The sequence below is a fragment of the Ceratotherium simum genome, chromosome 1, assembly GCF_057802395.1.
Source record: "Ceratotherium simum simum isolate JZ-2026a chromosome 1, ASM5780239v1, whole genome shotgun sequence".
NCBI lineage: Eukaryota > Metazoa > Chordata > Mammalia > Perissodactyla > Rhinocerotidae > Ceratotherium > Ceratotherium simum.
In genome coordinates this window covers 79732740-79746398 of record NC_141900.1, presented here as the reverse complement: position 1 = coordinate 79746398, position 13659 = coordinate 79732740, and the positions used below count along the sequence as shown (strand labels likewise).

General features: G+C 38.5%; 1 protein-coding gene across 3 annotated transcripts in view; it reads right to left on the bottom strand.

The window, feature by feature from the left end:
• Positions 1–13659, bottom strand: part of PTPRZ1 (protein tyrosine phosphatase receptor type Z1) — a 177039-nt gene that overhangs the window by 46146 nt on the left and 117234 nt on the right. For all 3 annotated transcript variants that reach the window (XM_014785324.2, XM_087430134.1, XM_087430138.1), the window contains one exon: positions 10451–10497. In XM_014785324.2, coding sequence (XP_014640810.2) covers positions 10451–10497 — 47 coding nt within the window. The remainder of the gene's footprint in view (positions 1–10450; positions 10498–13659) is intronic.

Below are 13659 nucleotides of genomic sequence, written 5' to 3'. Positions count from 1 at the left end.
TTTCATGACCACTTAGTTACTGTAATGGCCCAGGAGCTATCTGGCTAGAGGTCAACTAAGTACATTTATAATATGTCTAATCATATGTTTAGAAAACTAAATTGCCAAAGGCATCAAGATATAACATTTTTAGTCCACATGAGACATGATTTTGCCAATTTGTTAGCATTGTCATCTATTAGATCTTTTAAGGCCATGCCCCTTAAAAGAAGAAAAAAGTGACTGAGTACAAATTAGTCAGTAAGAACTTGACCAATATAGCAGAAAGAATCTGAATTTTAAACTATGTGTGCTCATGAACACGTGTCTCATATGCCTGGAAAGCGGCACTGTACGAAACACAAGCTTCCAAGCTTAACGACTGCATCATTATCCAGAGCTTAATGATTTGGTCGGTTTTAAGTATTTCCTAAGGCATACGTCACAGCTCTGAGAAGTGAGTCAGCTTTAATGATCTAGATTGTATTGATATTAAAAATGGATATTCTGTTAGATTCCCTAGACAAATTTCCTCACTAGTGGTCAGAACTTCTTCAAGAAATTTTGCATTCTGCTTGATACCTTGTGCACAAAGACAACTCAAGAGATTTCACCATATAATTTCTTGAATAAAATAGTCCCCTAATCTACAAGCCCAAAAACTTCATGCAAAAGGAAATAAGAATAGCTTGCCTTGACTTGCTCTTGGTGAAAATTTGTTGGTGCCAGATATAACTTCTTTCCTTAGAAGTTCTCAAAACATTTGTTTTATAATCTGATCTAGAGTTTTGCTGAGGATCAATGTTAAACTTAGCAATATGGAGTTTCTGAACTCTTCCTCATTTTTGCAAATCTGGATATTTGCTTAGTTTTCTGATATCACTCCATACTCTTACCCTCTACCAAGACCCTTTCAAACTTTTTTCCTGCTCTATTCAAAACTCCATTTTCCTATCCTCTCCCCTCATTCTCAGAAGATGGCCTTCCTGTTTACAGAGAAAAGAGAAGCCATCTGACAAAAACACACTTCTTCCTAACATTAAAACTTCAAAAACAAGGACCAACCAAATCCACCCTTGTCCCTCATCCTATCATAACTAAAAAGTTGTCCTCCTTTCTTTCTAATTTCTACATCTATGTTTTAAATCCATTCTCCATCATCTTCTTGAGAACTGAACACAATTGAGAATTTCCCTCTACTTTGTGTTTTCCATTTTGTTTTCTCAAATAGACCATTCTTATCAGCTTAAACGAACCAGATCTCTCCTATCTAAAACGAACACAAAGGAAAATCTCTGATTCAACTTCTAGCTATCATTCTACCTCTCTCCTCCCCTTCACAGTAAAATTCCCAGAAGACACGTCAGCAATATTCTTTACACGATCTAACAATTTCTATCAAATCCCACAACAATATTGCTTCTCTTCCTCTTTGCTATTTTCCCACACAAACACACTTCATCATCCTCCTACTATAAGCTAGTATACTATAAGATTTCTAAAAAATTTTTCTTAAAACGTAATGCTATTCATCTTTTCTTCTGTTAGATCTTTTGGGAACAAAACTATATACACATAAACACACATTTTCTATTTCTTTCTTTTCTAGCAGATTTTAGACTTTATCGGATTCAGGTACCTCTCAGAATCTGAAGAAGGTGGTGGATCATTCATTAATCCTACCCAACAAAATCTGGTAGATCTCTATGAGGTTATATGGCCTCATGTCAGCATTTCAAGAATAATATATCATTCATGCTCTGTGATTACTTTATACATATCTGAAACCACAAATATTTTAATGGACACTCCTTCCTGTAATTTCTTATGGAGTTATTGTGAATCTCTCTTCCAATATGGTTTTGATCTGTGCCACATCTGTTATTCTTCATAACTTCCATTTTAAAAATTTTATTGTAGAGCCTTGATCATGCTGGATATACTGTCTTTCAAAGTAATGGGATTTCTATTTGAAGAGGATCTGAGAAACATCCTCCAAACTATTCGTTTCCTTATTCAGGCTTAAAAACCATTACTGATACATTCCAGGTATTTGCCAACCTCTGTCATTCGTTCCCACATGAATCAAGGGAAGCGAATAGTGTTACGGACTAAGTGTCTGTGTCCTCCCCAAATTCATACGTTGAAATCCTACCTCCCAAGGTGATGGTGTTAGGAGGAGGGGCCTTTGGGAGGGTTAGATGAGGTGGAGGATTAGATGAATGGGATAGTGCCCTTAAAATCAGAGTCATGAGAGAGCTTGCTTCTGCTCTGCTCTCTGCCATGTGAGGATACAAAGAGTTAAGTCGCAGTCTGCAACCCGGAAGAAGGCCCTCACCAGAACCAACCATGCTGGCACCCTGATCTCAGACTCCCAGCCTCCAGAACTGTGAGAAATAAATTTCTGTTGTTTATAAGCCACCCAGTTTACGGTAATTTGTCATAGCAGCCTGAACTAAGACACCATTCAAATCAATGATTTGAATTTACGGTGTAAAAATAACTTCTTTTTCCTGCCTTTGACTTGATTCTGATGATCATTTCTAGGTATATACATATCCATGTGCATGTGTGCACACACACACAAAGATCTCCTTAGCTGAATTCTGTGAATTCTTGTTGAAAGGTGGACTGGTCATTTTGGTAAAATAATCCTTTGTAAGAGAGAATTGCCATAAGATATATAAGTTATTAAAGTAACTATACATGTGAAAACACAACCTAATTGCTATTTATTGCTAGATAATAGCATTAGTTATCACATTTTATGAGCTCAGGCACATGTTCAGATGACATTAACAATAACACCTGGATTTCACATATACTCTCAGTCAAGATGAATAGTATATTTGGGCTTAGGATGAAATATAAGATACATCAGTCATTTTCTCTCTATTTTAAAAATTAAGGCAGTGTTAAAACTTATAAATATTCTTAAACACCCATTTACTTAAAAGACATGCTAGTAACAGACACTTATAATAAGAATAGTCCAAACAAATATTCAAATTAAAGGGTTAATTTAGGAGGGCGGAGTCAAGATGGCGGTGTAGGCAGTCTCTGAACTCACCTCCTCCCGTGGACACAGCCAATTTACAACTACTCGTGGAAAAATTACCCCTGAGACAGAACTGAAAACTGGATAAGAGGAACTCCTGCAACAACGGACAATCCTAACTGAGGTGGAAGAGGCAGAGACTCCCTTCTAGAGAGGAAAAACGCCGCCTTCACAAGCCGCCAGCTTCACGGCCGCCTGGAGCAGCTCACAGGTCCGCAGCCTCCCTGGAGGCGCGGGGTCCGGAGCCGGGGAGCACCCCCGCTGTGGGCATTTTGTGGACCCAGCACAATCGACACCAGTGGCATAATATCTGACTTTGCTGCTACTAAAGCATTGAGTAGCACCCCCAGAAAACCCGGTTCACAAAGAAACTAAAACTGGCTCTTAAAGGGCCCGCGCACAAACTCACCCGTTCCAGAAAGCATCCTAAAATCACCAGAAAGAAAGGTGAACAGTGCTTCGGTGACAAGAGACTCACCTAATAGGCCCTGAGTGCATCTCGGTGAGGGGTGAGACCTCTCCAGGGACTGGGACATTGGCGGCGGCCATTGTTGCGGCCTGGTGTGGGTGTGCTGACAGAGACACCATTGGAGTTCTCCCTGAGGCCTGCTAGCCCAGGGTCTGCTCCACCCGCTAGAGCACCGATTTAATCCAGCTCAGCCAGGGCAGGCAGCCCACCCTAGAGACTGGCCCCACCCAACAACAAGCCCTCAGGCAACGTGTGGGCCTGCATAGATTGGTGACTGGATGCTCTGCAGCCTGGCAACTGAGCTGACTTGAGCTGGGCAGGGTGTGCACAAGGAGCGGGTGGAGAGTGTGGGGTGGTGGCGGAGTGTGTGGGGCTCCCTCCTTGGAGAGACTGGGTCCACTTGGGGGAGGTCGGGGCGCTCACACGGGGCAGGACTGTGTTGACTGTGTGTGTGGACCTGTGGGCAACAGGGCTTGTCAGCTGCAGAAGACTTGTGCTTCTCAAAGACCCACATAGGAGGTTTGCCCCACCTTCCAAAGCCTGAAACAATTGGGTGCTCCTGTGCCTGAGGCCAGCCCCACCCAGCTGCAATCCTCAGAGAGCTGACAAGAGACCTAATAAGCTAGAGGCTTACAGCAACTGTAAGGCACTGAGCCTAACAACCTGCCACACTGGGGGCCTACTAACTTAAAAGAAATACTGCAACACAAATGTGGTATTAGAACTTACAGCCAACTGTGCTGGGGCTCCCCACAGCTGATAAAGAGACTGAAGGGCCCACAACAACTACAAGCAGCTGAGCATTACAACAGCTGGCCAGGAGCATAACTCAGCCTCCCTGGGCGCCTATAGGGAGAGCTAACAGGCCACAATAGAAGGACACACGTAGCCCACATAGGGGTCACCCCTGGAACATTGAGAACTGAGGGAAGCATACTGGAAGCCTCCTAAGGCATCACTTACATAAGGTCACCTATCCAAGAGCAGGAGACGTAGCTGATCTACCTAATACGTAGACACAAGCACAGGGAAAGAGGCAAAATGAGGAGGCAAAAGAATACATTCCAAGTAAGGGAACAGGACAAAACCCCAGAAAAGGAACTAAGTGAAACAGAAATGAGCAACCTACCCGACAGAGAGTTCAAACTAAGAGTGTTAAGGATGCTCACTGATCTGGGGAGAAGAATAGATGAACTCAGTGAGAATGTCAACAAAGAAATGGAAGATATAAAAAGAACCAATCAGAAATGAAGAATACAATACTGGAAATGAAAAATTCATTAGAGGGACTCAAAAGCAGAGTAGAGGATACAGAAGAACGGATCTGTGAGCTAGAAGAAAGACTAGAAGAAATTACCCAAGGTGAACAGGTAAAAGAGAAAAGAATTCAAAAGAGTGAGGACAGTCTAAGGGACCTCTGGGACAACATCAAGCGCACTAACATCCGTGTTATAGGTGTCCCGGAAGGAGAAGAGCGAGACAAGGGGGCAGAGAATTTATTTCAAGAAATAATAGATGAAAACTTCCTAACCTAAGGAAGGAAACAGACATCCAGGTACAGGAGGCACAGAGAGCCCCAAACAAGATAAACCCAAAGAGGCCCACACCAAGACACATCATAATCAAAATGTCCAGAATTAAAGATAAAGAGAGAATCCTAAAAGCCGCAAGAGAATGTCAAGTTACATACAAAGGAAACCCCATAAGGCTATCAGCTGACTTCTCAGCAGAAACCTTACAGGCTAGAAGAGAATGGCACGATATATTTAAAGTGCTAAAAGGAAAAAACTTACAGCCAAGAATACTCTACCCAGCAAGGTTATCGTTCAAAATGGAAGGAGAGATCAAAATTTTCCCAGATAAGCAAAAATTAAAGGAGTTTGTCACCAAGAAACCAGTGTTACAAGAAATGTTAAAGGGACTGATTTAAGGGGAAAAGAGAAGACCACAAATAGGAAAAATTATCTATTTCCACGATTAGAACGTAATGGACACAAATGCACAAAAAAGAGGTTAGATATGATATCAAAAACATAAAAGGAGGGAGGAGGGTAGTTAAAGAGTACAGGTTTCAGACAGAGGTCAAACTAAAGTGACCATCAATTCTGTATAGAAGAAGTAAGGAACAGAGAAGGACTACTAAAACACTGAGGGAAAAAAAAAAAAAGTTAAAAAATGGCAGTAAGTACATACTTATCAATAGCTACTTTAAACGTCAATGGACTAAATGCTCCAATTAAAAGGCATAGGGGGGCCGGCTCCGTGGCTTAGCGGTTAAGTGTGCGCGCTCTGATGCTGGCGGCCCGGGTTCGGATCCTGGGTGCGCCCCAAGGCACCACTTCTCCGTGCAGCGCGAGGCCGAGTCCCACGTACAGCAACTAGAAGGATGTGAACCTATGACATACAACTATCTGCTGGGGCTTTGGGGGGAAAAAGATGAATAAATAAAATCTTTAAAAAAAAAAAAAAAAAGGCATAGGGTGGCTGACTGGATAAAAAAACAAGACCCATATATATGCTGCATACAAGAGACACACTTCAGACCTAAAGACACTCACAAACTGAAAGTGAAGGGATGAAAAAAGATACTCCACGCAAATGGCAATGAAAAGAAAGCTGGGGTAGCAGTACTCATATCAGACAAAATAGACTTTAAAACAAAAACTGTAAAAAGAGACAAAGAAGGGCATTACATAATGATCAAGGGAACAATCCAACAAGAGGATATAACACTTGTAAATATCTACGCACCCAATGTAGGTGCACCTAAATATATAAAGCAATTATTAACAGACATAAAAACAGAAATAGACTGTAACAGAATAATAGTAGGGGACTTTAACACTCCACTTACACCAATGGATAGATCATCCAAACAGAAGATCAATAAGGAAACATTGGCCTTAAACGACACACTAGAACAGATGGACCTAGTAGATATATACAGAGCATTCCATCCAAAAACGGAAGAATACACGTTCTTTTCAAATGCACATGGAACATTCTCCAGGATTGATCACATATTAGGCCACAAAACAAGTCTCCATAAATTTAAGAAGATTGAAATAATACCAAGCATCTTTTCTGACCACAACGGTATGAAACTAGAAATCAACTATAGGAAGAAAATCAGAAAAGCCACAAATACGTGGAGATTAAACAAAATGCTACTGAACAACGACTGGGTTAACGAAGAAATCAAAGAAGAAATCAAAAAATACCTGGAGACAAATGAAAATGAAAATACGTCATGCCAGAATTTATGGGATACAGCAAAAGCGGTTCTAAGAGGGAAGTTTATAGCGATACAGGCCTATCTCAACAAACAAGAAAAATCTCAAATAAACAATCTAACAATGCACCTAAAGGAACTGGAAAAAGAAGAACAAACAAAGCCCAAAATCAGTAGAAGAAGGGAAATAATAAAAATCAGAGCAGAAATAAATGAAATAGAGACCAAAAAACAATAGAAAAATTAATAAAACCAAGAGCTGGTTCTTTGAAAAGATCAACAAAATAGACAAACCTTTAGCTAGACTCACCAAGAAAAAGAGAGAAGGCACAAATAAGTAAAATCAGAAATGAAAGAGGAGAGGTTACAACAGACACCTCAGAAATACAAAAGATTATAAGAGAATACTATGAAAAGCTATATGCCAACCAATTCGACAATCTGGAAGAAATGGATAAATTCTTAGAATCATACAACCTTCCAAAACTGGATCAAGAAGAAGTAGAGAATTTGAATAGACCAATCACCAGTAAGGAGATCGAAACAGTAATCACAAACCTCCCGAAAAATAAAAGTCCAGGACCAGACGGCTTCCCTGGTGAATTCTACCAAACATTCAAAGAAGACTTAATACCTATCCTTCTCAAACTCTTCCAAAAAATTGAGGAGGGGGAAGCTCCTAACTCATTCTCTGAAGCTGATATTACCCTGATACCAAAACCAGACAAGGACAACACAAAAAAAGAAAATTACAGGCCGATATCACTGATGAACATCGATGCGAAAATCCTCAACAAAATACTAGCAAATCGCATACAACAATACGTTAAAAAGATTATACACCATGATCAAGTGGGATTTATTCCAGGTATGCAGGGATGGTTTAACATTCGCAAATCAATCAACGTAATACACCACATTAATAAAATGAAGAACAAAAATCACATGATCATCTCAATAGATGCAGAGAAAGCATTTGACAAGATCCAGCATCCATTTATGATAAAAACTCTGAATAAAATGGGGATAGAAGGAAAGTACCTCAACATAATAAAGACCATAGATGAGAAACCCACAGCTAATATCATCCTCAATGGTGAAAAACTGAAAGCTATCCCTCTAAGAACAGGAACCAGACAAGGATGCCCACTGTCACCACTCCTATTTAACATAGTATTGGAAGTCCTAGCCAGAGCAATCAGGCAAGAGAAAGAAATAAAAGGGATCCAAATTGGAAAGGAAGAAGTGAAACTGTCACTATTTGCAGATGACATGATTTTATATATAGAAAACCCTAAAGAATCCACCAGAAAACTTTTAGAAGTAATAAACGAATATGGTAAAGTTGCAGGATACAAAATCAACATACAAAAATCAGTCGCATTTCTGTACACCAACAACGAAGTAGCAGAAAGAGAAATTAAGACTACCATGCCATTTACAATTGCAACCAAAAGAATAAAATACCTAGGAATAAACTTAACCAAAGAGGTGAAAGATCTGTACACGAAAACTATAAAACATTTCTGAAAGAAATTGAAGAAGACACAAAGAAATGGAAAGATATTCCGTGCTCTTGGATTGGAAGAATTAACATAGTTAAGATGTCCATACTTCCTAAAGCCATCTATAGATTCAATGCAATCCCTATCAAAGTTCCAACAACATTTTTCACAGAAATAGAACAAAGAATCCTAAAAATTATATGGAACAGCAGAAGACCCGAATAGCTAAAGGAATCCTGAGAAAAAGAACAAAGCTGGAGGTATCACACTCCTGATTTCAAAATATACTACAAAGCTATAGTAACCAAAACAGCATGGTACTGGCACAAAAACAGACACACAGATCAATGGAATAGAATCGAAAGCCCAGAAATAAACCCACACATCTATGGACAGCTAATCTTTGACAAAGGAGCCAAGAACATAGATTGGGGAAAAGAAAGTCTCTTCAACAAATGGTGTTGGGAAAACTGGATAGCCATATGCAAAAAAATGAAAGTAGACCCTTACCTTACACCATACACAAAAATTAACTCCAAATGGATTAAAGACTTGAATGTAAGACCTGAAACTGTGAAAGTTCTAGAAGAAAACATAGGCAGTACGCTCTTCGACATCGGTCTTAGCAACATCTTTTCAAACACCACATCTGACCGGGCAAGAGAAACAATAGAAAAAATAAACAAATGGGACTACATCAAACTAAAAAGCTTCTGCACAGCAAAGGAAACCATCAACAAAACGAAAAGACAACCTAACAATTGGGAGAAGATATTTGAAAACCATACATCTGATAAGGGCTTAATCTCCAAAATACATAAAGAACTCATGCATCTCAACAACAAAAAAACTACCAACCCAATTAAAAAATGGGCAAAAGACCTGAACAGACATTTCTCCAAAGAAGATATACAGATGGCCAACAGACACATGAAAAGATGTTCAAAATCACTAACTATCAGGGAAATGCAAATCAAAACTACAATGAGATATCACCTCACGCCCGTCAGAATGGCTATAATTAACAAGACAGGAAACAACATGTGTTGGAGTGGATGTGGAGAGAAGGGAACTCTCATACACTGCTGGTGGGAGTGCAAACTGGTGCAGCCACTATGGAAAACAGTATGGAGATTCCTCAAAAAATCAACGATAGAACTACCATATGATCCAGCTATTCCACTGTTGGGTATTTATCCAAAGAACTTGAAAACACCAATTTGTAAAGGTACATGCACCCCTGTGTTCATTGCAGCCTTATTCACGATAGCCAAGACTTGGAAGCAACCTAAGTGCACATCAAGGGACGAATGGATAAAGAAGCTGTGGTATATATACACAATGGAATACTACTCAGCCATAAGAAACGACGAAATCCAGCCATTTGTGACAACATGGATGGACATTGAGGGTATAATGCAAAGTGAAATAAGTCAGAGGGAGAAGGTCAAATACCGTATGATTTCCTTCATTAAGTAGTAGATAATAACAACAATAAACAAACACATAGGGACAGAGATTGGATTGGTGGTTACCAGAGGGGAAGGGGGGAGGGAGGAGGGTGAAAGGGATAATTCGGTACATGTGTGCGGTGATGGGTTGTAATTAGTATTTTGGTGGTGAACATGATGTAGTCCATGCAGAAATAGAAGTACAATGATGTACACCTGAAATTTTTACAATGTTATAAACCAACGTTACCGCAATAAACAAAAAATTAAAATAGCCGTAAAAAAAAAAAAAAAAAGGGTTAATTTATTTTTAACACATTAAAAATATACACAATTTATATTTTGGCTTATATTTATTATCAATCTATCAATTATTGGTTAAGTTAGTTATAAATAAACTAGCAATATTAAGAATTGGGTAAATATTATTTTAGCTTTTTAGAAAAATTGGAATACTAAAAATATTCCAATTTATAGTTCATAGCTGTAATTATTTTTAAAGTTCATTTTTTTCATTATCACCAAACCTTTTCTATCTCTGTTATTTTTATTATACTAATCAAAGTGTCTTCCAACTTCTTCATAAAATAATCATGTATATCAATTATATGACTATCTGTGAAGCTCAGCAACTAACCCTACAATGACTAATGCAACACGAACTTTTCTTAATGCAACATCTGAAACCTAACCAATAATTAAAAATAGACTTTTTAATTTTAAAACATTTGAATATAAAAAAAATAGCTATGATACCTTGATTATTTCTTCAGTTCCAATTAATTCAGGAAAGAGGTCAAGTTCTATAAAATTAAAAACAAAATTATTAAAATTCTTATTCAACTACTTCAGCCATGTGGGTTTACCTTTGGATGGAAAGAGAGAAAAGAAAAACAAAGACTGTTAGCTCTGAAAATACAGAATCTCTCAAAATAAAAATTTCAAATTTCAGTTTTCAACACTACTGAACACGATGTAACAACACCACATGAACCTGTATGAAACTGCATTCAAAACCTTCACCTGGAGCCAGCCCTCACGGCCTAGTGGTTAAAGTTTGGCACGCACCACTTCAGCGGCCCGGGGTCAGTTCCTGGGTGCGAAACCACACCACTCATCTGTCAGTAGCCATGCTGTGGCAGTTGCTCACATAGAAGAACTAGAAGGACTTACCACTAGAATATACCACCATGCACTGGGGCTTGGGGAAGGGAAAAAAAAAAAAAGAGGAAGATTGGCAACAGATGTTAGCTCAGGACAAATCTTTCCCAGAAAACAAAAGAAAACCTTCATCACTACCCTCCGCTCCAACTCCCTTCCCCATTCCCACCCCAAGTGATTGAAGCTAAGAAGAGAGAGGGGGACAGTGAGGCTGATGTTATGAGTGTAAAGAAACCCAAATAATTTTTCATCAGTGCAAACTTACTTTCATCCCTAGCAGGGCTGATAAAAACATAGTTGGGGAAATGCCAGGGATTTTGGGGAGAACTGACAGGATTTATTTTCCTATTCAGCTACTTATTCCTTAAGTTCGTCTTCTGACTGAGTGTCAAATAAATCTTTTTAGTCTTTGGATATGGGCTCATAGCTATTTGTATACAGTGTGCTGCACCAGGTAGAATGGAGTGTTTTCCAGCAGGTCCAGCCTGGGCTGGCAGCAGGAAGAACTGATCTGAGTGATTCCCCTGCCTTCTCCCAGGGGAAACTCAGCTAATGCTGCCTATGCAAAAAGGCAACCACCAAGGTCATTCCAGTCCATTTTTCCCAACTGACCAGAATCAGTATATTTCTAGTACATGGATATCTCAATCCTCAAACAAGACCTGCTAGTAAATGCAGGAAAGATGAGGAACTGGTTATCTCTCTCTAGCAAGAATCTAGCCCCACTGTCAAATTACTGAGAGGCCAGAGGAGCATTTTTCCCTACTCTTTGTCTGAGCTGCTTAGGTCATCAGGAAGATGGGAGACAGGGTACCTGTGAGGGCTTGAGCATTATTACAATGATACTCCTCTTATTCCTGTTATTTTATAGAATCTCACTCCATCCCAAAGTTTATGCTCTTCACTATCCCAACGCTGCTTATGTTCTATGTTTTATGCCTCTATCTATCCTCAAAGGGAATGCATATTCTACAGAATTTTCAAAGGCATTTTGACTGAACTAACATTAAATGTTTATCGAACCCAGCCTGTTTTATAATATAGACTTTCTTGAGTTTATTTTTATCAGAAAATTTCTAGGTGCTAAGAAATGTAAAAGCAAAATACAGCTATATGCATGAATTCTATTTAGAAGAGAATTCAAGTTAAATTTAGAAGATAGCCCAGCTCCCAAGAGGATTTAGATGAAATTAATAGTCTTGACTATTGAGCTATTCCAAAGTTACTTACCCTGAACAATTTTCTGTGCTATAAAAATGAAAATATTCACTAGGACAATCACAGTCTCAAATTTTAAGTCACAACTATTTTTTTTTCTTGTTAAAACTGACCGTGAAGGAGTTTAGAAATTTTTATTTGGACTGTTAGCATTCTCCTTTTTCTATTTTTGTCTCTATGAAACTCTTTTCCCACCCTGTTTTTCATGCTCTTTATTCTTTGATTCCAAATTAAAGTGATTTAAATAGTCTGAAACAATTACGTCTCTGTCGCCTCTAAGGAAACCAATATATGGGAATTTAAATATGGGATGTCACTAAACTGTGAGACAAATAAGAATATTCAATATGATTTTCTAAAGACTACAATTGGAGAAGTTGATGCATGTAAAAATCTTCAAATTTAGCGTGAGACAATACAGAATTTTACTGAAAATGCTTTTAAATGGAGTCACTCCTTTTCATGTACTTTTAAAATACTTTAATGTTAATAAGGGCAAAGCATAATCAAAGACTTGTAAGTGATACATCTATTATACTGTAGATTTTTCTCTGTTAAGATGCTAAGGGAAAAAATGTCAATGATAGTCCATTCTCTTTAACATGTTTAACGAAATGTTTTAAATTAAAAAAACAACAAAACCATGATCTAATTTCACCTAACTTCATACTTTCAATGGGCAAAGGTAATTTTCTTATTAACTGTCAGGGTTGGTATGGGGTTTATATAATTATTACATTGAGGACTGATTTCCTTTCCTTTCAATATTCTCTGTGTGTACTGCATTTGATTTATTTTTATCCTTTTACCAGAGTATAAATTAACTATATGGAAAATACATGATTTTACCCAATCATATCCCCTAAAGAGTATCAGTGAGTTTTGCTATAACTGGCTTTGTTGTTTACTGCAATAGGAAGTAAGAAGTTTTCTTTGGGCCCCCTTTTGACCCTAGGGGGAGAACATACAGGGCCAAGCAGCCCTTGGAGACCCTCTTTGTTTCATGGCACTCTCATGGGTGAATACCCCTAGTGTGGTGTCTTCATATTGGTAAGTATAAACCCTCTTCTAATGATCTTCATTCTGGTTTCCTATTAGACTCAGATCATTTGAATTGACTGAAATTCTGGGGTTGCCCAGAAACACTTCAACCCTCCCCCGCCCCGACAATAATCCAGAAATCTTTTGCTGAGCATCTTCAGAACAACTTTGAAGTAAAATACTTTTGGAAGATTGTTTCAATCTTCCTGGAGATTCTGAAGCCATACTTTTGGGTCTGAGAGTTCACAGCCCCCAAGGTCTAGCTCTGGTGATTGGTACAAGGTCTCACATTGGGTACTCTTTGGCCTGTTGTTTCCTCACAAATAATAACTGATGTTTTAGTAGCCACTGGTCTGACTCAGGCTGATGTAATGACATCTTAAATAGTTCAAAAATTATACTGGTTTACAGAATCTTCTCACTTCATCAAAATAGACTCCATGAAAGTTACAAAAAGTCCAATAGTGAAGATTGTAAATATCTTTTTTTCTTTGAGTGAACACTTAAAATTCACATTTGTGTGATAACTGAGTAAAAGCTATTGG